The sequence below is a fragment of the Oxyura jamaicensis genome, chromosome 4 (genome assembly GCF_011077185.1).
Source record: "Oxyura jamaicensis isolate SHBP4307 breed ruddy duck chromosome 4, BPBGC_Ojam_1.0, whole genome shotgun sequence".
Lineage (NCBI taxonomy): Eukaryota > Metazoa > Chordata > Aves > Anseriformes > Anatidae > Oxyura > Oxyura jamaicensis.
This window is the reverse complement of record NC_048896.1, coordinates 33,806,468-33,832,230: the sequence shown is the minus strand read 5'-3', so window position 1 is coordinate 33,832,230 and position 25,763 is coordinate 33,806,468. Positions and strand designations below refer to the sequence as shown.

Sequence of the window (25,763 nt, the reverse complement as noted above, 5' to 3'; positions counted from 1 at the left end):
ATTCTCATAAACATTATTTCATTTTTAGTGATCCATTGCACACCTCATAAATATATCATAGTATGCCTATATAGACTGTATTGCTCTGTGAATTTCCATACATATTACCTTTCATATTTCACTACATCTGTGAATGTTCTGAGCCTGTATTTTTATTAAATCACTCACTTTACAACATATTTAAAGATTTTTCAGCATACAAGCAACTGAAATATCTGGTAACTTGGTGACATTAACATACCTATATTAAAAAGTCTCAGTATGTTTTTTACTGTAAAAATAAAAAGAACACATACATAGGCGTAACTCTTCCAGATGACAGTTTAAAGAGTTTGCCAGACATAGTTAAGGAACGCTGATAAATTAACATGAAAATGACTGTGTGTGACACAGAGTGTTTTCTGTTTAGAGGATTAACAGACGACTTTAACCTATTAGTGTTCTCAGTGCTATATATACATCAAATCACCACTAAAAATACAACTTCTGTAATTTTAACTTCATCTCTCAGATAAACAAAAGACTCCTTTAACATGACAGCTAGAAGCATTCATGAGAAAATATGCCTTCTAAACTGTCATGTAACAGAAGCCATATGCAGAGATACATACCAGTGGCGGATAAAAATCTTGCTACGCTGAACTCAATTTCTCTAATATGTGACACTGTCCCATTTTCCAACACAAAAGAAAAACTATTCACTTAAGAATGTTTGTCACTAGTAAAATTAGGTGTCTAACTTAATTTGTTCCCAAGTGTAGTCACAAAGAGAAGTGTTTGGGAAACTCCAGAGGAACTATACACGCTAGCTACAAACAACAACAACACACCAAAACAACAACAAAAAAAAAACTTTACAGAAGAACTTGAAGGTAGAAGGGGTCGGAAAAAAAAAAAAAGAGAGTTGTGTTTGAAAACATCTCTCCTTCATCACACATATGTAAAGTGCATGAAAACTAAAGCACAAAAATCCATCACAATCTATTGCTTGCCATCTTGCAATGCATTCTCTTCTTTTGGCTGCAGTGTTCCTGTTTTAGCACTCCTTTTTGTAACGTTGTACTGAATTTAATGTTTTAAAGACCTAAGCCTTTGAAGTATTTAACATATTCTGCTAAACACTTCAAAACACTGCTCCAAAGAATGAAGAAACTTAACCCCAGAGAAAGCAGTCAGCTCTTTGCAGAATTCAACTCCTGTAAGTCTCCAAAGAAAGGGCAGTCTCTGAAGACAATGTATTGGGCAAGTAATTTTTAGCCTTTTATTAATCTAAAAAAAGTTCAGAATAAAATTACAAGCAGATTGGTTTGCCTCTTTTAAAACAATACTTTGCATGCCATAGTATGTCTTCAGTATAACTTTGACTTGGCTAGAACATTGCTTTGAGTTTTCTTTAGCAGACCTTCTTTGAAAGGTGGGAATTTCTAAAGAACAGACTTCAGATGTGAGTCATTACTATTGTTTCCTCTAAATTTTCTCACCAGCTCATCCTGCATCATTTCCCTTGTTCTCATGAATGAACAACAGTAATGGAAACATATCCATTGGTAATAAAGACTGAGAAAACCATTGCAATAGATTTTCAAATGCCATGTCAACAAAGTAGACATTTAATTTTAGCTGGTAATATTTTGGATTAAAGGTAGGAATTAATAATTTTGTTTCCTTGCTGAAGACAAACTTATTTAAACTTTGCGGCAATGTGACTTCTTAGCAGCAAATAAAATGCACTCAACTTGTGCAACAATGTTTTATGATCCATTACAATAAGAAGGAAAGGGAATATGATTTTATCTTAACATAATATGGCATTTGTGCAAAGTGAATACATCATCAAGACTTAATTTCCCTATTGTGTCTCTCTATTTCAGCACAAGAGGAAAAAAACATCCCTACATACCATGAAATCTTACCTCCCTTCAAGATTAATGGGCACTGGTCTGTATGTGCATTAAGAGGTCACTTGACCCCATCTGTTGTGCAATAGCCAGGCACACTGTGATAAGTGAAGGAAACTGCAAGGCTTCGTTTCCCCCATATAATTCACTTCATGCAGTCTTTGCATTGTGGACCCTTCATGTGTTCCGTCTGTGGAGTTGCCTTTGACACTGGTGGAATTTCTGAGCATGACACAAGTGCAGTATCTGCACATTGGGCTCTGCCAAATGCTGCTTTCCTACAGTTTCAGTAACTCTCTTAAAACTGGGTCTAGAGGTTTGAAAAATATAAAAATATAAAACCCACACAAGCCATGAAAATAAGGGGAATGGTCTCGCAAGCTTTAACATGTTGCCTGTGCTAGACACAGTATTACACAGCTACCACAAATAATCAGATGCTAAGATTTTTCAGTCTGCCTTTTCACGAAGGAGCACTATGACACAAACTGCATAAATACCTCACGCAATTTCTATTTCACACTATCTACTGGTGGTCCTCACACACAACTGACTGACTGCAAGCATTGCTAAGATGTGTCTGTTTTGGGGAGCTTAAATACATAGTTTTTAGGAAACAGCCCTGTCTTAGGGTTAACTTAGGGTTAACTCTTTTCTCTTTTCTTGTTTTCTGCACTTATCCATGAAAACTATCCCAAAAGCTGTTTTCTCTCAGTGTTAAAAACTTGCTGGTGCTCTTAAAATGAAATAAAATAAAATAAAATAAATCAGAACTGTATGTAAGAGTGCCATCTAGTGACAGAGGCATGTTTTGTGCTGATAACCTCAAGCACTCTTAAATGAAACATTGCTCAGTGTGTTAGAGGGTGTTAATAACAGATTATTTGAGCCATTAATGTAACTTAATACCATAGGAAATTTTATTAATTGTGCCATTTTAAAATATTTTTCACTGCTTGATTGGATTTTCTTCATTAAGTCTTCAGAAGTCTCGTTGGTACATTGTAATATTGCTAATGAAAAATACCTTTATATCAGTAGGAAATAGAAACTAGTATTTTCTCCTTTGAAAGGGATTACAACAGGACTATTTGTATAACTAGAGACCGTGCTGCTAATGCACTGTACAGTTATGTGCCTTTTTACATGTTTTCCATTTAAAAGTGAACCTTTTCCTGGTGCATGTCTTTACATGCCACCACTTTGATCAATACCACTACTCTCAAAACTATGAACATATGACTCTCGAGGCTAAGTGGAAAAGGCAGATCTGAGCCAAAAATGAATGGGCATGTGCTGAAGAACAGCAACACACCCCCACAGCTGGTTGCAGCCTTGTCTTGGGCAGAGGCTGGTCCCACAGGCCAGCTGTGCCACCATGCCCCAGGCTGATTGTGCTGATGCACTGCAAAACCCCCACAACAGCAGCGAGCAGAAGAAGCTGCTCCAGCTCCATCTTGCTAAAGCAATAAAAGTGCTGAGGAGTCGGAGTCAACTCCAACCTGGCAGTAACCCTGGTGTGCTCCCTCCCCTCAGCCTTACAAGCCCAGGGGTGTGCACCCCATCCCAGGCAGATTTCACTGCAGTGCCTCCAGCCACTCTTGTGACAGGTTTATAGCGAATATTCCCATGAATAGAGGACATTTCCAAAGGGCCTGTCATAGTTTACACACATTAATTGGATGACAATGTTACTGTTATTTGTCTCTTAATGCATTATTTGTTCCAAGCCATCTATGAAATACTGCTCTTTGCCAGAAGTTACTTTGTGCATGTGTTGGCAGGGTGGGATGCCCTTTGGCCGAGTTGTTTTCAGGCTTTGGACTCAACCACTGAAGGTAAACATTTGGTTGAGCTTCCAGCAGTTCAGAAATGACTGAGGTCCAAGGGAAAGATATGCAAACATAACCATGCTCTCAGTCACAAGAAGTCACTGAGTATCAGAAACTACTAGGCAGACACAAACTGGAACAGAGGAGGTTCCCTCTGAATTCCAGCAAGCACTTCTTTATTGCACTAATGATGAAGCACCGGCACAGGCTGACAGAGAGGTTGTGAACTCTCCCACCTTGGAGATCCTCAAAAACCACCTGGGACATGGTCCTGGGCAACTTGCTCTGGGTGGCACTGCTTCAGCAGGAGGGTTGGACCCAGAGATCCCTTCAGCCTCAGCTGTTCTGTGATTCCATGAAGCGTGGTTTTCAGCAGACCCAAACTGATTCTTTTTGCATGATGTGAAAGTAGCTATGCTTTACTTGTTCAGAGCAAAAGTGTGTTCATCAGTAAATTATTCCCCACTGCATGCTACAGGAGCATCTGCTCTTGAGCCAAGATGTATTATGTGGAGGAGGCAAGCAAGATTTCCTTCCAAGTTTGTCACCTTTACAGAAGGTCATACTATATCATATCTCATCTGAGCTTAGCTCTACTGCTGCACTTTCAAAGTACATTATGAACACTACTGATGCCTAGTTGTAGCAGATCTAGTCTTTGTCTTTCCATTTTGTTTTTGACCAAAAAGGCCTTCCTAGTGCTTGTACATGAGAAATAAAAACTCAGCGTTCTAGAACAGGTACAGAAGAGCCAAAATACAGTCCTCTCTCTTCCCCCCCCCCGCCCCCCCCCACATAAAGTATATTTTCTTATGCCATTTATTTTGTTCCTTCTTATTTGTAGCTGTTAAAGTTTGGTAGGGAGAGGATAAAAACAGTGATCGTTTAACAGTGGTTTAATACAGTGGGAACTGCCAAGGGCAGCAGTTCTCATTTCATGTTGAATCTTGTTGCTTTGAGACCCTTGATGCTGCACCACTAACAACTGAATTGTGTCTTGTCTTTTGGGGAAGCAGCTGTTCCCACTTAGCATGGGCAAATGCTCAGCACATAGACCTTTACCTTAAGGAATGGGGTCAGTATGGTTATCAGCAGAGAAATACCACCCGGCTTCAAAGGACAGCCATTTGTGCTCCACCACCCAGATATTTAGGAAAAATATTTTTATTTTGTTTCTTGCAGGAAACACTTCACAGGCAGTTAAAAATACATCGAAAATTGCCTCAAAGCTATTCAGAAAAACAGCAGACCATCAAAAAAACAGGTCGAATGATGCTGTCTGGTCTTGTCACTCCACACAGCAATTCTTTATTCATACAGTTCAAAGTCGATAAATTTTATTTTCATTCACAAGAAATTAGGTTTCAAGGTGCTTGTGAGGCAGTCAACTATTGTTCCTATGTGTTTCTAAACTCTGAACCATAGCTTTGTCATTTGTAACTACTTCTTTGGTCTGTGAGAGATTTATAGAAGAGCAAAGAATAACATCACTGTGTCTTAACTCCAGGAGTAGGCTTTAACCATAAAGATTCTTTCATTTGCAGCAGATTCTGAATTAAGTTCCAGGGTTAAACTAAACAGCACTGTCTTAAATATCACCAAACACTTAGTGGGCAGAGAACACAAATGCAAAAATATAATTTATGTACATGTGCAAACAAATATTTTTCCCATATTTATGATGGTATATGTAATATGCCAAATATTGAGAAATGTCACATTAAGATTGAGCCTACCACTGTTTAACACATAACACCCCAAAAAGTCACTATTAACTTAAACTCTCTCACAATTAACAGGTGAGAAGCTAAACACTAGTGCTGTGTACCTAAATTTAAAATGAAAGGCTTTTATATCCTTCTGTGAATATGGACACTTTCTGAGCTCAGTTGTTTTGTAAAGTGAATGCCTGACATCTGCTGGTAATTATATAAACTGGAAAATGTTGAATCAAACTCTTTGGCCATTAGATTAAGACAGATGCTTTAGAATATAAACATTATTCAAACAAGAAGAGATTTAAATTATTACAGTCACAATGTATTTTCAAAACTGAACTGCATCACAACTACTTTTATTTGTTAGACATAAGATAGTGTCTTAGACTTTCTTACAAACTTTTCTTGCAGGAGTGATCAAATCCAATCCTCAAGAGAAAAGTTTTTCCAACGGATTTTTTGTGCACATTACTTCTAATAAATTAGCATAGGCAGTTCTAGTGTTATTGTACTTCTTTGTTTAGATTGAACATTTTTAGAAAGCTATTTCTACACTATTCTGTAATATTTCAGTCATGCTATGAAAAAAATATACTTGCTAACTGAACCAGCAGGACTGCAGGAATGCCCACTACAGACCTAGAAAAGTCCCTATTGTGACAGACTATAAAGTGTGCCTTTATTTAAGCAGGCTTCTTAGAAGCCAGCAAAGACATGGGAGAAAATGAAGGATACTGCAGTAGAAAACGTAACAAAAGAGGACTGCCCCAAAGCTGATAAAATGATAAAGTGAAGATTTTCAGTATTTTACCATTTCATTAAAGGTGAAAAGACAAAGTTCCTTTAAAAAAAATATTGGGGTGGCCCTGTGATTTTATGAAGCAACTGTATAACACCATGTCCTGATAAAACATAATTTAGAAATTGTGCATTAAAAGGAGCCAACAGTCAGAAAACAGGAGAAACAGAAAAATATATAAATGAAAAGGGGAAAGTGTAAAACATTTCATAAAACCTTTAATACATACATTGAAGACAAAATGCTGCTTGAAAAAAAAAAAAAAAAGCTTAAAAAGGGAAAAAAAGAGCAAAATTCAGAACTCCCAAATTTAACAACTGACCATTATGAATATCAAATAACAGAACCCTTTCAGCCATGAAAACTGATCTTTCAAAAACAAACAAAAAAGTTACTTGTCAAGATTTTTTCTTTCCTTGCAGAAACATCACCATAAGCCAAATGAAATGAAGAAAATATATATATATTTTAAAGAGTAAAATGTACTGCCTCCACTCATTTTTATTTTCACTTTTTGAATCTCTATACCAAATAAAACAATCCTGTAGAACATCTGCTCAATCTCTGTGTCATAATGTACCATTCTGAAGGCATGCAATGTGAAAGCTATAGTTTGCTACAATTCTGCTAGAAAGACAGCACAAAAGTACCTTGAATTTAATATCAAGTGCATGTAAGTTTTCTGAACTCAAAGCATCTGCAATTCTCTTTGGCAGGAGGAAAAAGTAAGATAACAACCAAAACAAAGTGATGGATTTAAAAATTGTTGAAGAGTAGCAGACCATTGTTTCACAAAAATAAATAAATAATGAAAAAAATAAGTCTGTGCTTTCCTGGAGGTGACAAGTCAGTCTAGCTTCCTAGTAACTTCCAGCCCTTTATTATTATTTTTAATTTTGTGATACATCGCATAGAATAGGGCGGACAAATCTTGTTTGAAACTGATTCCCCAGATATATAAGCAGCACCAAAATCCTCTTGAGATCTCTTTAAAATATTACACTGAGCTGTAGATACACATATGCAGTTATTGGGTCTCAATGAAAGGATAACAGTTTGTATACTTTTTGGAGGGGAAAAAAAAAAAGAGACATACCAAAATTCAGATTTTAACTATATGAAGTAACAAATCTCTCATGAATCCCCAGGTAGCACTAGGGGTTCATGCTCCACTGACAGTCCTCAGCTGCTCACCAAGCAGATCTGAAAGCCAGAATCCTTTTTGTGCAGGCACAGAGATGAAGCTCTCATACACCTGCTTAAATAAATACTATCACACATCTTCATCTCTTCTAGCAGAAGAAATCACTGTTTTCCTCATGATCTTACTCCACCCTAATACATGTTTATGAATGCTAAAGGATGAATCCAATTTCTTGCAGGTTCAGCAAGTATAGCCAACAATGTGTTAGAGGGCTAAGTCAGCAGAGAAAAAGCCCACGCTGTCTCTGAACCAACTGATGGCCTAAGTTTATTTGATAACCGATCCACTTATATATGTAAAATAAAGAAAAATAATGTAGAACTTTCATTTGCCACTAAAATGTATGATTCTTTTATAGTACTTAAACATTTCCTTATCCTGACAGGTTAACAAGAGCATAAAACAAAAGAAACATAACTAATGAACTTAATGTATAGTTGCTATGCCAAGTATCCAGGAAAGCATAGATATTCTCCATCTTAGGATATTCACTGACTTTGATGAACACTGATGAGGTCCTACATGAAATTATCTACCTTTAAGGAGTGGCCTACTGCCCATTTTCAAGAACTCAACAGCTGCTTTTCAAATTTCTCATTGATAAGATAAAAATGGGGAACAGGGAAAGATAATAGGTCTGACTATTCACCAAGTAAAGACAATACCTATATGCTTTTATGTCACCAAGTTTCATTAATTTTTTACATAAATATCCAAATGGAAGTTTTAAGCGCTTGCAGGAACAAAATCCATCTCTTTAAAGATAATTAAGAACATTAAATCTGCAATCTTTTTTACCTAAAAGACTTCAGACATCGCATAGCTTACCATTAATCTAGAATAACATGGTATGGAGTTCCTTTGCCAGTATTTCTCATTTGTTAAGCTTTTAAAACTTACTTTTTTTAAACAGTAAAAAAGGATAATAATGTTTTTTTTTTTTTCATATAGCAAGGAAATGCATTAAAAATAAGCTTGTAGGAATGCAAATGACATTAAAACCCACAAACGTTCTATATCTTGGTCAAAGACATTATTTTTAATTCTAAAGCTAAGCAGCAGCACATTCTTGAAACAGCACAGACTTCTGGTTTTAGACCCTCCTAGTTTGAAAACAGTGCTCTGCTTTCTGGCAAAAATAACTTTACACCCTGCTGTAAATATAGCTGTTCTACAAATATGGAATAAAAGTGATCATGGACTTTGGCCCAGCATCAAGGGCCTGACTTCCTTTCTAGATTTATTGTTTTCTTTTCAATTTTGACAGAAAGGTGGCAATTCTAGATGCCAGAGCATCAAAGAATGATTGATTAGCATGGCCCTTTCCCAAGACATAGCACTATTTTACTTGGAGCCATTCAGAATTATTATTTCATCCATCTTCACAGATTTCTAGCAATTATAAGCAATGCATTTCTTAGATCCAAATACACTGGTGAAACTTCACAATTATGAAAGGTATAAACTATTTATTGGTCTTATCTATGTGAACTTCTGCCTGTACTGAAGAAATGGCTTCAGTGACATATGCTAAGTTGCACGTAGCAAATTTCCCAGCCACTTTCAGCTAAAGATCAGAAAGTTCCTTTAAAATATAATTATTGGCAAAAAACACTTGAACATCTTTTGAAAGAAGTATTTGTAACACTTCCTGCTCAGTCCAGGTCTACTACCGCATTAAGCTGTTCAACTAAAATCCAGCTTCTGATCTGTACTTTAGATTATGCGGATACAATTGCACATGTACTTGAATTGCATGCACTTATGCAATGGGATACCTAGAAGCAACAAAATTAAATTGAATACAATACAATAAATTTGCATTAACTGTAAAATATACATATATCTAGCATAATCCTACTGAGCAATAAATTAGCAGTTTGTCATTAAATATCACAAAGGCTAGGAAAATAGCCAGTCATCTCTAAGTCATTCATTTAATCAGTTGCTCAAGAAATTAGTGCCTAGATTTCCAATAAAGATTAATTGGATAGGATGAGGGAAATTAAGGATAAATTCTCAATCACAAATACTTCATAAAATATCTTATATTTGTTATCTGATATTACATTGTTTTTACATGTGCATAATTTTTTAAATCTAGAAAGCAATAAAACCATCAACATTAAAAGTGTCCTCTTGGCAACTGTTCCCCTACCTTTCCTTCTCCCCTAGCTATCCCAAACAACAACAAAATAACAGTAGTTTAGTTAGAGATTCATTGTAATTTTTCTGTGTTTACAGCTATTGCTACCAGCTGTATGCTCCTAAGATTGTATGCAGTAATTAAGACTGCATTCCTGAAGCATTTTACAAAGTCACATCCGCTACAAGCATCTGAAGAGTCAATGAATCTCTTATCTCAGCTCTGGCAACTAAGCCACCAAAATTTCAGGACCAGACTTCAGTTTCAAGAAACTGCTGTCTTACCCTTCATGACAGCCTGCAATTTTAACTTTTGAAACAGAGTTACCTGGAATCCTTGCTCTGTGAACATGAATATACTACCTGGAGGATCAATTCATATATTCAGGTCAGTTGTGGTAGTTTCATTTACATTAATAAGATGGTATAAATGCTAATTTGTAACCACAGTCTTTCCCTCTGAAACCTTTAGATGCATAAACAAATTGCTGCTGTACCATCATGACAAGGAAGACATGGATTCAACTGCTCTCCCATTGCTACACTCATCTCAGGGTAGAAGTGGGATGCTGGTGCCCACATCAATAGCTTACACAGTGTAATACAAGTAGGGAATGCTGTCTTCATCAAAACCCATGAGAGAAGCACAAAAGCTGGGTACGTTCAATGGAACGATTTAATCTATATCATCACTTTTCCCAGAGGCAAGATCCATTAGATATAAACTAACCGAGATAGATATTGGCATAAGTTATTTCCAGAAAGAATTCTGGAGAGATAACTTCCTAGAAAATGTGTGATAACCTTGGAAAGTTCTTCTTAATGGGTGAGGGGGAAAGTTAAGACTAAATATTCAAACAAATATTTTAAGAAAACAGATTCTACCACCGTCTACTCTGAGGAGATGTGACACTTATTTTTCTTCCCGCGTACAGTAAAGTATTATGTATGTCAAGACCTACAACTCAATGTACTCTTAAACATTTTGTAAAAATAAAACAACCCCCCCCCCCAAAAAAAAAACAAAACAAAACACACATGAATTCCTGTTCTGCACTTCGAGTTAGAGTCCATTGTCAAAAAGCACTTAAAGCACTTACAAAGTAACCCACCTGTGAGTTTTATAGAGATAAACACATAAGAATTATTTAACATGATTTACTAAGTACTTTTGCTCTCAGAACAATTACAACTTTCTACTCTTAGCATAGTCTCTGAATGCATAATTAAGCATAATTCCTATTCTATCACCCCTTCTGTTAATGAATAGTGAGCAACACAAGTTTCAGAAGAGGAAAAAAGTCCTTTAAAACACAAAGCCCATTGTAGTCTTCTAGTTCAATAGCGAAACCCTTGTAGTTACTACTTTTGTACCATCTTCCAAACAGTTTTACACTTATCTTCAGGTATTTTCCCCTTTAATGATCTTTTCTCCATGACTCATTAGTATCACAGCAGGCAGGGTCAAAAGTTTTATTTCAATCAGGATAGCCTGATAGTCTTCACTCTTTCTAGGGATACTACTATGAATAAATACACCAACTCTGTTTTTTTGATCACCTTTGAAAAGACAAGTTCTGATAAGATACTCCATTTAGGAGACTTGAGAATACAGAGAGTTTACAACGAAGCAAAGTTCATTTGTCATCTGGAAGTGGATCAAAACTTGAGAAACCAGATACTCCTTATAGGAAACTCAGATGACATATCTGATGAAATCTATTATTTAAAGTAATTTAATAACAGTTTCAAGTTTTTCAAGTCACTTCACCAATGAATCTTAACATTTACAAATGTAAAATAATAAAGTAAATAAATAGAAATCCTAAAGAGAGAGGAATACCAGCATTGGCCATTGCCACATATACGGCTAGATTTCAAGCAAGAGTGCCCCTCTATGTTTCTATGATTTCAACATATAGAAAAGGAAAGAAATTACCTTTCAGAAATAAAGAGGGGGGTGGCAGTGGTGAAAAAGACACTTAAGCAGCCACAACCAACCTCATCACTATGGCTTCCCAATCACAGTTAAACTAGTTCCATCTTAATCTTCAATTGCTACTGTACATGAAAAAAAACCTCTTCTCTCTTCCTGACTTGTCAACTACTTTGTTACATCTAATGCAAGTCATTCTTAACGACAAATATTTCTTACAATGAAGCCCCACACTCATTTCCCAATCTTCTACAGTCACATGAAAACTACTTTTTCTCATAGTAGCTCACATCACTTCACTCTGAAATCTCTCCTGCATGCCAAACCCACCTCCTTCATCCCCCGGACAAACACCCAAGACCATAGCTACCGCTTGGAAAAGAAACACAAAACAACAACACCTCTCTAACAGCAAGAAGAAACCCTGAACAAAGTGTCAGATCAAATTAATAAGAGCATACCTGTTCTCCCCGCAGCACCACAGAGCCTACATGTGCTGTCCAAAGCCTGGTTCTGGGAAGGGAGCCCTCATCAATTACCCCTAGGTAATTGCACCCAGCAAGCACTTGTGAAGCCAGGTGGTGCAAATATTGCAGGAGGTCAGTCGCACTCCAGAGACTATTCTAGAAAGGGCTTCATGGTAATTTTGAGATGGTCACTTGAAAAAGCAGTGCTGATATGGCTTCAGAATGCCAGACTGCCTGTGGAAATAAGTACAGATAATTATTGTAAAACACTTGGAACACTGGATTACCGCTGCAAAATACATGACAATTACTGTTACCAGTGTTAAGGACATAATATAAATATGTCTCAAAATTACAAAAATGCTTGTTCACTCTCACCAGCCTCTAGTGCTGAGAATAAACACATTCTTTCTAATCCATTTTTACCAGTTGTGATTTTAAGGAGTATGAGCTATTTTTTCAGTACTGGCAGCCTGTGGCACTGCTAACCAGGGCATACAGCTGATTACACACCTGTGAGTTACAGGTGGCTTTGGTGGGCCTCATCAGCATGGAGCCTGGGGGAGGGAGGAAAGGATACGAGGTTAAATGGCACCTTTGACTACTTCTGAGTTTTGAAATTTCTTCTTAATGCTGCAGTTGGCTCCATTTTTATTTTTTTAAATCAAATGTCTTGTAATTCTGGATAATGTTAGAATGATTCAGAGGGTAGTTGTTTTCTGTTGTTATTCCTTAATACTTATATGTAGAGGAATTAAAATTTCATTATTTCCTCTATCACCCATTAGATACCCGAAATGCAACAATGTTGGAGTTTGATTTTTTTTAAAAAAAAAAAAAAAAAAAAGAGAGAAAGAAAAGGATCTAGTTATCCATCCAGGTAAATAAAAACAAATTAATTATTTGTGGATAAACTAAATATTATTTTGTGTAAAAGGACTATTAGTTTGACACTATATTAAGGGGATAAGAAACCTTAACAATGGTACGCTTACTTTAACTTCATCTCTCTAAGAAAGTTTCACAAAAACGTCAGGAAATGCAGCTAGAAGCACTCAGGGGAAAAAGATCCAGCAGTAGTTTCAGTTGTTCAAGCTAAGTTTGGGGCTTTCCTTTGTTGTTGTTTGTTGGTTTTTGTTTATTTTAGTAAAAATATGCCTGATCTTAATAGTGTAATACAGATATTCACATGTGTTCTAACAATGGAATTCCTCATACTAAAAAGTATATATGCCTGTTTGTTTGCATAAAGTTAAATTGTTTTTCAGAAAGGAAAATCTTAAATTTCTTCCAGAATGAAGAAGCCAAATAAACTGGAATAGCATCCTTCCAGTTCAGAAGACTTTCAAATATTTACTTTTTATGTAGTTTCTGAGACAAATTCAGAATGCAATTACTCCTCCAATTTTTGTTATCACTTTTTTTTTTTTCTCTCATTTTACAGAACTGCTTCTGCAAAACATCCTTTAAAATCCTTTCCAGAGAGATAGTATTTTCTGTATGTAATCCAAAAATAATGCAGGAACTCTATTTGAATCTGGCTGTTAAGCAATTTAACAACCAGCTTTAGCTTCATTGTTCAGAAGGAAGTTATTTAAAAAAGTAAACAATGACTAGTAATTTATATTCTACATGTCCTTCTATTTTCAGTATCTATACTGTGGATCCATAAATAAGACTGTACGTGCAGGGCAGTAGAGGTTTAAATAGATATTCTAAATAGTTATTTTCCTTTCGTGCACATAGTGTTTTCCGTTTCATGCTGCATGCTCCAATCAGTAAATAGAAACCCAAGATACTGTAAGAGTTCACTTTTTTGGACCTTAGACAAGAACTGTCTCCAGCACCTCAATAAATTGCTATCTGAAATGCATTGGAGGTGGGTTTGGTTTAAATTTCCTACAAAGGGGTTTCAAGCCCTTTCACATTAAGTAAATTGGTTGCTCGGGAATAGATATTTTGTACACATCGCTACATAAACCAGCACTATTTAGTTAGTAACGCATCTAAGAGAACAATCAGCTGCCAGTTGCTTCTTCTTGTAAGATGCATCAGAAGAGACAAGATGAACCACAGGCCATTTGTTTCCCTAAAAGAGTGTTCTTTTTAGAAATGTTTTGAGAATTATCACAGCAAAATACAGTAGTCATTTGGCTTTTTGAAAGGCCTTAAAGAGACCACCTAAGGAATTTTCCTCCTTACTCCCTGAACCAAGAAGGGAACAGGGAGCATCCTGTTCCTCTCAGTGGCTGAGAAGCCAGGAGCAAGCACTCAGAGTGCCATTGAAATGCTCCTCTATGGCGATCTTCCCTCAGGACAAACCTGTTCTTGCCTCTGAGAACTTGATCATAAACTCAGGAGTGGTGGTTTCTTCTTCAGCCCCAACAAGTGCTTACCTCAAACACTGCAATGACCTAAAAAGGCTAGAAAACCTGCAGGCATCATGCCTGAAGTTACAATTCTGGTATCTCAAAATTCTGCTACTGTCTGCTGGCAGGAATATAACATTTTTCAGAAATGAAGACGGATTTCTCTCCAATGTTTTCTGACTGTGGGTCCTTGTCTCTGAAGTTAAAACATCTCTTTCATAGACAGCCTTTACATTCATTGGATGAGTGCTGCCAAAGGCATACAGCAATGTGGTTGAATGCCAAGCCACAAGAAATAAGTTTCAGTAAACATTTCAGGAAAATAATTTGTGGATAAATCAACCCACCAACACTTATTTCTCAATTAAAAGCAAAACTAAAAGGAAAAAATCCCCCCACTATTTTGCCCCATTATCTTTAAAAATACTTTTTTTCTTCTCTATGACTGTATTCTTTTTTTTTTTTTTTAAGAAAAAAAAAACAACAACAGATTTTATATCAAAGCATGTTAAAAACAAGATGTATTTCAGAGTGCTGATTATGCTAATCTGTGGAATACAGCACTAGTTCAGAGAAGTGAAATTCATTTAAGCATGGTGGGTACAAATGAAAAGTTGTCCTAAAATAGGGCTGTAAAAACAGTTTTTATTTTTCACACTTCAAAACCAAAATATTTGCTTATTAAGACAAAGCAGTTTCTGGATTTTTTTTTAAGAGCGCTCTGATTGTTATGCCAACAGAGAATATACCTACCTATAGTCCAAGTAAATAGTTGGGGATAATTCATAAACATTAAAAGTTCCTTTTTAAAGAGCAAGCTGGTCTCTTCAAGATCAGCCAGCTCTTGGGTCAGCTCCCAGCAAAGGAGACCACTTTCTCTTGCAGCCAAAAGCAGCAAACAGAAGTTAACTTCTTTCAAGTGGTGGAAATATTGTGAAAGTACCCTGTCACACTACTTTTTACCTTAAATCCAGGAGGTACGCTCATTAGTTCTCCTTTCCTGCTTTGGTTTTGCTTTTCCTGCTTTTTAAAAAGGCGTTATTTTCAGCACGAACACCACTTTCCCTGAAAGTCATAACAGAACACATCACTGTTCATCTGTCCTCATACCAAGGAGTCATCTGTATTCCATCTATGGACCAGAAGAAATGAGCCCCACTTAGTAGCTACCCTTTACCCTTTACCTAGAATGTACTATTTGCACTGTGTTATTCGTGGCTCCAACCTCCTCTCTTTTTTTTTTTTTAGGTCCCATTGATACCCAAAACAGCATTTTCTGCAGAAATTAATCCTGTAGTAATTGTATGCAAATAGTGTCCTAATGTCAGCAGGTGCAATTAGCTGGCATGTTAATAACAGCAGTATAGCTTCTGCAGCATAAAATTAGAGGTGAGATCGCAGAACAACACATCTAACCTCTGTTAGATTTTAGTTTGCACTAGACAGGATCTAAGATCACTCCAGCCATGAATTGAATCCCCTCCAGACTGACAGTGCTCCAAGCCATTCCAGGGTCCCCTGCTCCAACAGTAGCTCTGAGGGATGGTATCTGTACCCCAAATCAACAATGCCATACTATGACCTTCAGCAAACTCTCAATATGGAACACTAGAAGAACAGAATTCCACCTAACAGCCTTCCATTTTTTTTTTTTTTTAATTTTCTTTAGCTAAAAAGCATCACATTGAGCAATCAGCTGCTTTATAAAACATGACTACAATTGCAGAGATTTAAAATAACCACATAAGCCATCTTAAGAGACATATGAAAGTGTTGAACACTTCACTTAATGTCTCCAGTTCAGCAATTAAAAAAAAAAAAAAAAATGTAAAAATGTCACAGCCCCTTTAGTCAGGCCTCCCTCCTCCCCCCGGTGGTGAAAAAACAGAGAAAAAGAACAAGATCTAATTAGTACACTTTTAGGCTCAAAGATCATTTATCTCTTTCTAGAGTATTTAATTTCCTTTCTGATGATGGACATTACATCTTTCAGACTGAAATTAATGCTATAGAACAGCAGGCTTATCAAAGACAGCCTCTCCTATGGGAAGTTTCTCCCTACTTGCAGGCGTCTCATCACAGATCACCTTACTGGTAAGAGGCAGCACTTACATGCAATTTTAGATCCACGTTGCTTGTCTAAATATTGCAGACAGTAAAAGTCTTTTTGATTTCAGTCTTCCAGTTTCAGCATTGCTTAAGAAGTCAAGCAAATTGAAGTCAATATCCATTTTTCTATCTAGACATAATTCTGTGTTCATCTATTGGTGAACCAGTACCTATTGGTGGTCTTTTTTTCAGTTTTCAATGTTCTGCATCTATACCTCTACATGTTTGACACAATGCCCTTCTAATTTTTCCATGATTTACAGTAGTAAAAAATTTCTTCATAGCTTTAATTTCAGATTATTTGCTCTTTTTGAAAATCTTCAACGCATCCAGAACATTTTGTGTTTAGCAATAAATTAATTTACACCATACATTGTTTGAATATACACATGACATTAGTAACCATCAGGAAGGCAATAATGGCAAGTGCTCTTTCTCCTGGATACCTGATGAGCAAGAAACACTATTTGATCAGTATAAACCACCTTTATTGCCAAAAGACAATCCTGATACCCCATGTTTTTCTTTCTGTCCTCTCAGCATTTGTGCCCATAGCTGTGGAAGGACACAGAGCAGGATGTGCATGCAACCAGTGAGAGGCAGAGGTTCTGCTTGAAACTGCTACTCACTGCTATCTTTCGTGGTTGATAAAAGATCAGGTGGGCTTACAGGTATACTTACACTCATATAAGCTGGTAAGTCTACCTAAATTTCTGTTCCCATAGGAAATCCCATATTTCTTAGATGTTTTCCCAGATTGTTTTGGAGAACATGTGTCTCGTTCCTTGCTATGAAGGGCCCCTCTTATATTAGTTGTCCCAGTCCTCTTCAGAACCAGTGTGCTCCTTTTTCTTGCTGAGCAGATCCCAATAAAAATTAGCAGATCACAATAAAAATTAACAAAATTAGCAGATCCCAATAAAAATTTAAAAAAATGTTAAAGTAAAGCTTCTATTTTCCTTATTGACTTAAGCTTATCACACTGAGATTTGTTTTTATTCTTCCAATAAGAATAGCTGTATTATCTGTATTATAAAGTTATTGAAATGCTTTATAATACAGTATTGCAAGTGTGCTACATCAATGACACTCAAAACAAGACCTATAGTCTTGACTACAATGATCTATCATTTTTCAAAGTGGCTCTTGGCAGTCCTAGAAAGGTCCAAGGTTACCTCACTGCAACATTCCAAGCATGCATTTAGCAGAAATGTTCTAAAACTGAACTTCCAGGCACTCACAGAAATTTAATTCCAGTCAATGTATTTGAGTTCTACACAAACAAAATAACTATCACAGTACCTCAAAAAAACAGTAAGACCAGTTTCTGGTGTAAAAATGTTTATTTAAAAGAAAGGTAGATTTATACCCAGATGGCCAAGAAAAAAAAATTCCTCAGTTTTCCCCCCAAAACCATTACTTCATAATTTACCCTTCCCTTTAAGTTTCAGCTTCAATGTTCTATTAAAAAAAAAATTTGAACTTTCATTTCCTTTTCCTATGCTGTCAGACCTGAGGAAATTAAGTACCTTTCACTGGAGGGTGGCATGGGACGTGAGAAGAAATTGCAATAAAATTTATTCACAATATACAAGTATAAAAATATGTTGCTTCAGTATTATAATTTAATAACTTTTTGTTGTTTCATAGGTATCTGGGAAAGGTACAGACACATGTCCTGACCCTGTCACAAGAGGTAGAATGCCGGCATTTGGTACAACATTCCAGGAGAGAGTCAAAGTGACGTTCCTGTTTCCCCTGCAAAAGCAACAAAAGAACATCAGCGTAAGTACTGACGTTAACTACTTTAATTAACAAATACTAACATTAATTTATTTGGGATACAAATAGTCTTCCTGTCCAGAAACAACGGGCTTTTTGATTTTATGTAGTTACTTCATGAAATATTATCTATTTTTTGGATAAGACTTTTTGGTTTTATTTTATTTATTTTTTTTACTAATATTCAACTACTTCAGAATTTAGGGCAGCACAGAATCAATTCTACAGACCAACAAGAATACTGGAGGCAGTTTGTTTTCTAGTCTACAGAAGCAGATGACAATCTTGGGATACACAATATCCCAACACTTAAACTATGAAGACACAATAGACTGATAGAATCTAGTTACCTTACCACAGCAATACAAATACATAAAAAATGCAAATAAATCAAGATGTCAGGATTAAAAACAAAAACACTACAAATAGAATTTACTTACTTGAGACCATTTCCATCATCAAAGAAAAAGTACTTCGACTTCATGTCTTTTAAGAACAGTCTTGGATTATCTCCTCTCAACATGATCTTGTCCCAAAGGACCACTTGGTTCAGAGCCTAAAAATGCAATTATAATTAAGTCAGCAAGGTAACTTAACAGAGCACTTCCCGTCACTGAATTTTCAAGGCATTATCCACCTAAAAACCTTGAAGTACATTTCCAATTCATACAACTAACTTAATAAAAATGATTGACCGATGGGAAAACTAGTACTACTGCACACTGAAGTGCAGCACAATAAACGGAACAACAAAGTATGATGGGCGTTCCTTTTGAATTGCAAAACTTGTTTCTAATCTAAGGTGGCATTTAGACTTTGTCTCAAACAAAAAGACAAATAGGGCTACACTGTCCAAGTATTTAACATTCTTGCTGACATTAATGGAAAAAATCTCAGCATGAATTGCAAGCATAATTCAAAGAGTTGTATCAACACATTAAAAGATGGATCCAAACATTCTTTAGTATTTGAAATACTGCTCTTCTAAGTAGTCACATAGTAAGAATGATACGTGGGTATCCTTATAGTCTTGTTTAGCACCATACAGCCCAATTGAGACAAAGTATCTCTCAATATTTATGAGAACTGGTGATTTAAGTAAATATATATATATATATATATATATATATATAAAAGATGAAGCAAAACAATGAAGTTCCAGTCTCTAATCAAAATACCTAAAAACTATTTTAGCACAACGCAATACTCACCAGCATTTATAAAACAACTAGCATATTTAAAAAAAGATACAGTGTAAAAATAGTATTATGTAGCCAGATAAAAAAGCCTTCACTATATCCTTGCAATATAGCTATACTAGATTAAACCAGCGTTCAGTGTTACCCCAGCAGTGTGGTAGTTGATTAAGGTTAACTTCCATAGGTTGTTCTGAAAGGAGCTGTGTGGAACAGTGGAAAAAAGCTACCCAAAGTTAAGTACCAGTAGCAACCAATTTAAAGGATGAAACAAGACCAATTATTTTGAGAAATCGGATGAGATAACAAATAAGGCTACAGTTGCTATCTGGGCAAGCATTTATGTAACCAAAGAACAAAAGACTCACTACATCTGGCCAGACCAAAGACCACTATATCTCTAACAGCAGTCAATTGCAAAGTTAGGGAAAAGTAAAACAGACAGCACAAACAGGTGAAAATGCCACAGTCCACCATTCTAAGTGAACAGCAAGGCATGTGTTAGGTTTCTCACTGTTTCCTAGACACATAGCAAGTTAAGTTTCATCAGCTTTTGAACTTCCAACCCTGTAGTTAAACTATCAAGAAAATAATAAGCATGAAGGCCAGTGAAAACAGTCCAAGCCAGTAGGAAATACTGGCCTTAACTCTTCCCAGCAGAACTTCAGAATGTTAAAAATAGTTGCAGTACAAAATGGGTAATAGCTTCAACTTTCTTCTTCATACTTACATTGTTTTTTGTTGAATATTCTGCAGACAAATATAGAAACAATTGTTTAACATTCCAGTCAAATATACTCTGCAGATGTATGTGTGTTAAGGAAAACACCATATTGTATTTTCATAATCCTGTTTTATTTTTACAAGATCTAACTAGACTATGATAATTACAGTGAGTTCTTACATTTCAACATACCTCATCTTATTTGTAAATCAGAACATTTCCACGAATTCTAACATATACTTCAATCACTTTAAAGCAATAGGGTTCATTAATTGGACAAAAAAAACAAAACAAACAAACAAACAAAAAAAAAACACAAAAACAACACAACTAACAGCTATTTTCTCTAATGATTTAAGAGTTCCATATTTAACATTACAAATCAGTAACTGTAATCTATTGCTAGTTGGTCTATTGTAAAATCTTAAATATAATATGCAAGACAGGATTCTTCAGCAAATACCTTCAAAACTATTATTTATACTATTAAAGAACACTGGTATCCAACTGTGGATCAAGATATAATAGCATTAACCAAAAAAAAATTACAGAGTGTTGAGAGCCTTACAAACATTAGAGAAGTCAGTAGATTGGAATCTATCATATTGGAAGGGACATCGGGAATTATCAAATTACCTACCTACTACAAAGTCAGATTATTAGACTGTAACAAAACTCTAACCAGATTGATTGATGGTAAAGAACTGACAACTGCCATTTGAGACCATCAGTACAATAAAGCTGATATTCTGAATACTTGTCTGTTGTTTATTTAGCAATAAAACACACAGTGTGTTACTGCTGATACTTCTTAATTGATAGTAAAGATTAACTGTAACCTATTCCTCCAACCTACAAAGACGTAATCTTTTTTATTCTATTATTTTATTCAGTATCCAGAACAGATCTCCAGTATTCTCCAGTTATCCAGAACATATTTTTTTTTTCCATTCACCTCAAGTCTGAATCATGTTTTTAAACTTCTAATTCAACAAAAGGCAAGAAACGAAAGAGTTACATAACTAAATGCTGTTTCCACAAGAATAGCTGGAGCTATTTCACTTGAATATTTTAGTCATCTACTCAAAACAACAAACAAGATTAAGAAATCCCATACAAGAGATCTCCGGAATAATTGCTAAAGCTAGCCATGTATTTATTAAGCACACTCAAGAGAGCTTTTGAGAATCACCTCCTCCCCTTTCCTTTCCCTAGGTTTTTCTTCTAACAGTCATTTTATTTAATTCTCACTAGGACTAACAACTCACGTCCATTAGTTAAGGCAGCCAATGTACCAATATCTTTTCTACAGATTTCATCTAAAGAAAACTATCAAAGTTGTATTTTACAACTCTATACACTGGAAGATTTATTTATGCCAAGCATGAAAGATTAATTCAGGATTTTTATAATTAAATTTAAAACTACTGCTACCCTTATACAAAATTAATAAAACATGAAACATCCACACACTGCAGACTAATCCTTGAATAAGAACATTTCTTCTAGAGGTCCTGTTCTGACTCGCCCTGTTCAGTTCTCAGATATACTGTATATAATTTATTTCATCAACTTTAGAATAATTTCAGTCTCTGGTTTTAATACCTATAAGAATTTCAGAGAAAAAAACTCAGCGTAAGTTCTCCTCTCCTGCTTCCAGCTGATAAAACGAATCCCTCTCATTCCATGCAACAAACACCTGCAAAAATCTAGTTAACCTGTTTATCCAGCTTTCACATTCATTCAGGAATTGTATTTGTTTTGGTTGCATACACAGTGTATCATTCTCCAAAACAGGGAAACTGAAGCACAGAGGAAACCTATGTCCTGTCTAATACAGTGACAAAAAAAAACAGACGAGGAAAAAATCCCAGGAATCTCCTGAAGCCCAGATTCAAAGCAAAGCTTAGTGTAATCACCTCAGGTAAAGCACGATGCCTTATATTTGGTACCGATTTCTGCAGAAAAATATTTTAATACCAAAATCCTAAATCCTAAGAATGATTTCCTTCTATCTTCAAAAAAACTACCCCAAGCAAAACCAAAGAATACCCACAACCCACTCTCTCTCCCTAATAGGAGCAGGCTAACAGGGAAGTCAAAAAGAAAAATACAAGGAAAAGTTGACCAAAGGTATCAGTAATGAGAAAGAGGTAAAAAAATAATGAGATAAATTTTGTAGTACCTCATATGCTTCCCAGTGAATTTCACTAAACAAAAACTATTGTTTTACTAAACAATAAAGATTTGACAGTTTAACATCTAAGAAGGTAAAGGAATGCAATGTCTTTTTAAAGGAAGACAGGTACTTGTATACAACTATTATGTGGCCAGAATTTTAAAAGCCTCACAGCAAGTTTGAAAGTTGCACTGGAGTTCTTAGACTTTGTATGGCAGTCCAAACCACGTATTATGTAAATCCTACAATTAATTCACACCTCAAACCACCAGTACAACCGTCACTTAACGCTAATAATGTCCTGGCATTAAAATGCACTTCCCATTATTAGATGCACTGCACTTCCCTACAGAACCTTATTTTAAAAGTAGGTATAAAAAAGGAGAGAAAACATCTCGCCCAGTGTCATTTACATAACAACTATTCCAAGTTCTATTTTCATGCCCTAGCTGTGTAAAATACTATTTTTTACTACTTTAAATTTAGATTTTAAGACAAATTGCTGGTTTTCCTCAAGTCCTGAATATCTGAAGATTATAAGGTAACAAAAATAAATGTCAAGATGTTCTCATTTCAAAATGTTCTCAAACCATTTTTTCCATTAAGGATATCTGCAGTAATGTCAAACGTGACGAATCCCAGATCACTTCTTTCTCTAGGTCCAGTGAAATCTTCCACATTTTTTCTAAGATAAAACAAAACACAAGATTATCTTTTCTCATTATTTCCCTCTCACGCTTTACATAAATTATTATTCTTATTGCATACTTCCCTCATGCATTTCCTGTATTTTCTTTTAAATATATTTGTTTAAAATATAACCACATTATAAAATAAAGCCTGCCTTCCAGGTTTGGAGACCCAGTCTCAAATGACAAGCCTTGCCCCCAGAGAATTCAATGTAATTTATACAAATGGCCTATAGGTGTTTTTTTTTTGTTTGTTTTTTTTTTTTGTCTGTTAATAAAAACCTGTGTTTCTCTGTAACTCAACTACACTACATTTCATTTTTAGCAAAGCATGCGTTACCCATCCCAGGCTATACAAATCTGATTGGAAAACCAGCAGCATAGCTGTCTGCTGGCAACCATTTTCAATAGTATTTCTTGACTTTACATAAAAGGCCTCTAGTCCTCAATCTCATACATGACACTCCAAAGTTTCTGATGAACTCTCACTTACGTTTGCAGTTCTCACAATTCACAGAGATTCTCCTTGGCATATATAGTCATTAAGTAGCAGTAGAAAGAAAATGCTTACTTTTCTCTACATTGTAAAAACCATATGGTTTTGGAACCTTATTACAAATCTGTTGTTTGAGAAATATCTGACGTTGCCACAGTAAACTGCATTAAAAAAAAAGAAACCAGAAAATAACACTGAGGCACAGCAGATATTTTGATATTATCAAAGTTTATCAGTTCACCAAACTCACTGTCTACGACAAGAGTACCATAAGCAGGCTGGAAATGAACTGTGAACCCTAATTCCTCATGTAAGAAAGGTATCAATAATTATGAACTTATCAATTGCATTTATTTTACTGTGAAAATTAGTAAAATATAATTTCATGAAAATTACATTTAGTAACCTCAGAGGGAAAGAAAAGGTTACCAGTGAAAAAACACTTTCGGAGACAACAGTCAAGAAAAATACCATCAAAACTAACCAGTTTAAGACTTGGTAGGCATTTCCAACCCTTTGCAAAAATCAACACCTTTGTAAGTAATAAGGCTTAAACTGGGGGCCTGCAGAACTTATTCTAAGATCAAGAAAAACAGCTAAGGTATAATGCCTCTTCTTTTCATTAACATCAGATCTGTGCATCACTGAAGGGACTGACAGTATAAATTTTATCCAGGTTAGGCATTAGTACGCTACCTCACATCTTTTTACACCAGTTTAGGCTGTTTGCAACCCTCAATCCACTATAAGTATGTGTTTGTTTCCTTGAGGTATTAAACCAATCCAAAAGGTGACTGCAGTTCACACTCTTTAATTGGGCTCATCTTACTTTTCAAAAGCTGCTGCCAGCCATCCACTCCTGCCACTTGCCTTGGGGTGGCTCCAAACCTCTATCAGCTGCTTTAACTCACTAACCAAAACCAAAGCCAGTAAGAAAACACATCTATGTTTTGTCTCAACAGTGGGTTAGAGCATCTCAGAAAGGTGTCCAGAGCACCCTATTCTCATGTCCCATCTGGTAAGGGAGCATGCCACCAGAAGCCTGAGTTGAGGCCTTCAGTTTTTGGTGGCGGGAGCTCAACTGCTTGTGAAACTATAGCCCCACACTTAACTTGATGCAAGCTTCCTGTGACAAAGTTTCCTTTGAGAAAGAAAAAAAAAAAAAAGAAAAAAGAAAAAAGAAAAAAGAAAAAAAACGGTTCTGCTGGCACAAGTTTGCCTTGTGTCATGTGGGCATGGCACTTTTGATGCGGTGTTACATATTCCACACCTGGTAGGTTTCACAGGAAGACAAACCACCCGGGTCAGCCTAATGCTCTACAACTCGCCCACACACCATAAAAAAAAAAAAGGAAAATACGTTACTAGAAGGAGCATCTGCGGGAACTAACAATTTAAAACGCAGATATATATATATATACGTTAATTCCGGGGCAATGAAGTCCCCGCAGCCCACACGGCCTTCCTGCCATACACCCGGCCCCCTGTGTAAGCCACGACCCCACCTCAGGGCACCCGCGGGCTGCCGGTGGGCGCCCCTCGGCGCAGCCCGACCCCGGCCGCCGGCCCCAGGCCCCGCCCGCCACTTGGGGCCCCGGCCCCCCGCGAGCCCCGCCCGGGCCGGGAGGCGGCGGACGCCGTCGTGGGGCTCCCTCATTGGTCGCGGCAGGGGGCAGCGGGCAGGAAGCGGGGCTGCTCCGCGGCCGGGCGTTAACGGCGAGGGGGAGAAAGGGAAGCGGGCAGGCCCCGCAGCCGGCTGTTACCACCCCCCTGCCGTTACCGTGCCCCGGCCGTTACCGCCCCCCCCTCCCCCCCGCCGTTACCGGCCCCTCGCCCCCCGCACTCACAGCGTGACCCGGGAGATGGCGATGCTGACGGGCACGCTGCGCTCCTTGAAGGCGGTGGTGATGAAGCAGCCGAAGGTGAGCGCCGCCATCACGCTCAGCGAGAAGGCGAAGAGCGAGTTGGCCCGGGACAGCACCGTGTTCATCTCCACGCGCGGCTCGGCTCGGCCCGCCGGGCTCCAGCCGCTGCTCGGGCGCGGGATGTGAGGGGGGGGGGGGGGTGGGGTGAGGGGGTAGCTCCGCCGGCCTGGGACGAGGCGGGCGGCGGCGGCGCTTTGCCTTGGGCCGCGGAGGAAGGGGCGCGCGGCCGGCACGGAGAGGCGCGGCCCCGCCGAGAGCACGCCCCGCCGGCCGGCGCCGCCCCGCGCCTCGCCTC

At 37.1% G+C, this 25,763-nt stretch overlaps 1 protein-coding gene across 1 annotated transcript; it reads right to left on the bottom strand.

Moving 5' to 3' along the window:
• Nucleotides 1-17,801: 17,801 nt before the first annotated feature.
• Nucleotides 17,802-25,757, bottom strand: SPCS3 (signal peptidase complex subunit 3). Its single transcript, XM_035324126.1, has 5 exons — nucleotides 25,391-25,757; nucleotides 22,970-23,043; nucleotides 20,186-20,262; nucleotides 18,700-18,815; nucleotides 17,802-18,235 (listed from the first exon to the last, which is right to left on the bottom strand). The coding sequence occupies exons 1-5, from the start codon at nucleotides 25,531-25,533 to the stop codon at nucleotides 18,103-18,105; spliced, it is 543 nt and encodes a 180-aa protein (XP_035180017.1). The 5' UTR covers nucleotides 25,534-25,757; the 3' UTR covers nucleotides 17,802-18,102.
• Nucleotides 25,758-25,763: the final 6 nt, after the last annotated feature.

Coding starts and splice junctions, on each gene's coding strand:
- SPCS3 (XM_035324126.1), bottom strand. CDS start 25,533: ATGAACACGGTGCTGTCCCGGGCCAACTCGCTCTTCGCCTTCTCGCTG. Junction 18,816..20,185: donor AATATTCAACAAAAAACAAT/GTAAGTATGAAG, acceptor TTGCATTTTTAG/GCTCTGAACCAAGTGGTCCT. Junction 18,236..18,699: donor GATGATGGAAATGGTCTCAA/GTAAGTAAATTC, acceptor TTGCTTTTGCAG/GGGAAACAGGAACGTCACTT.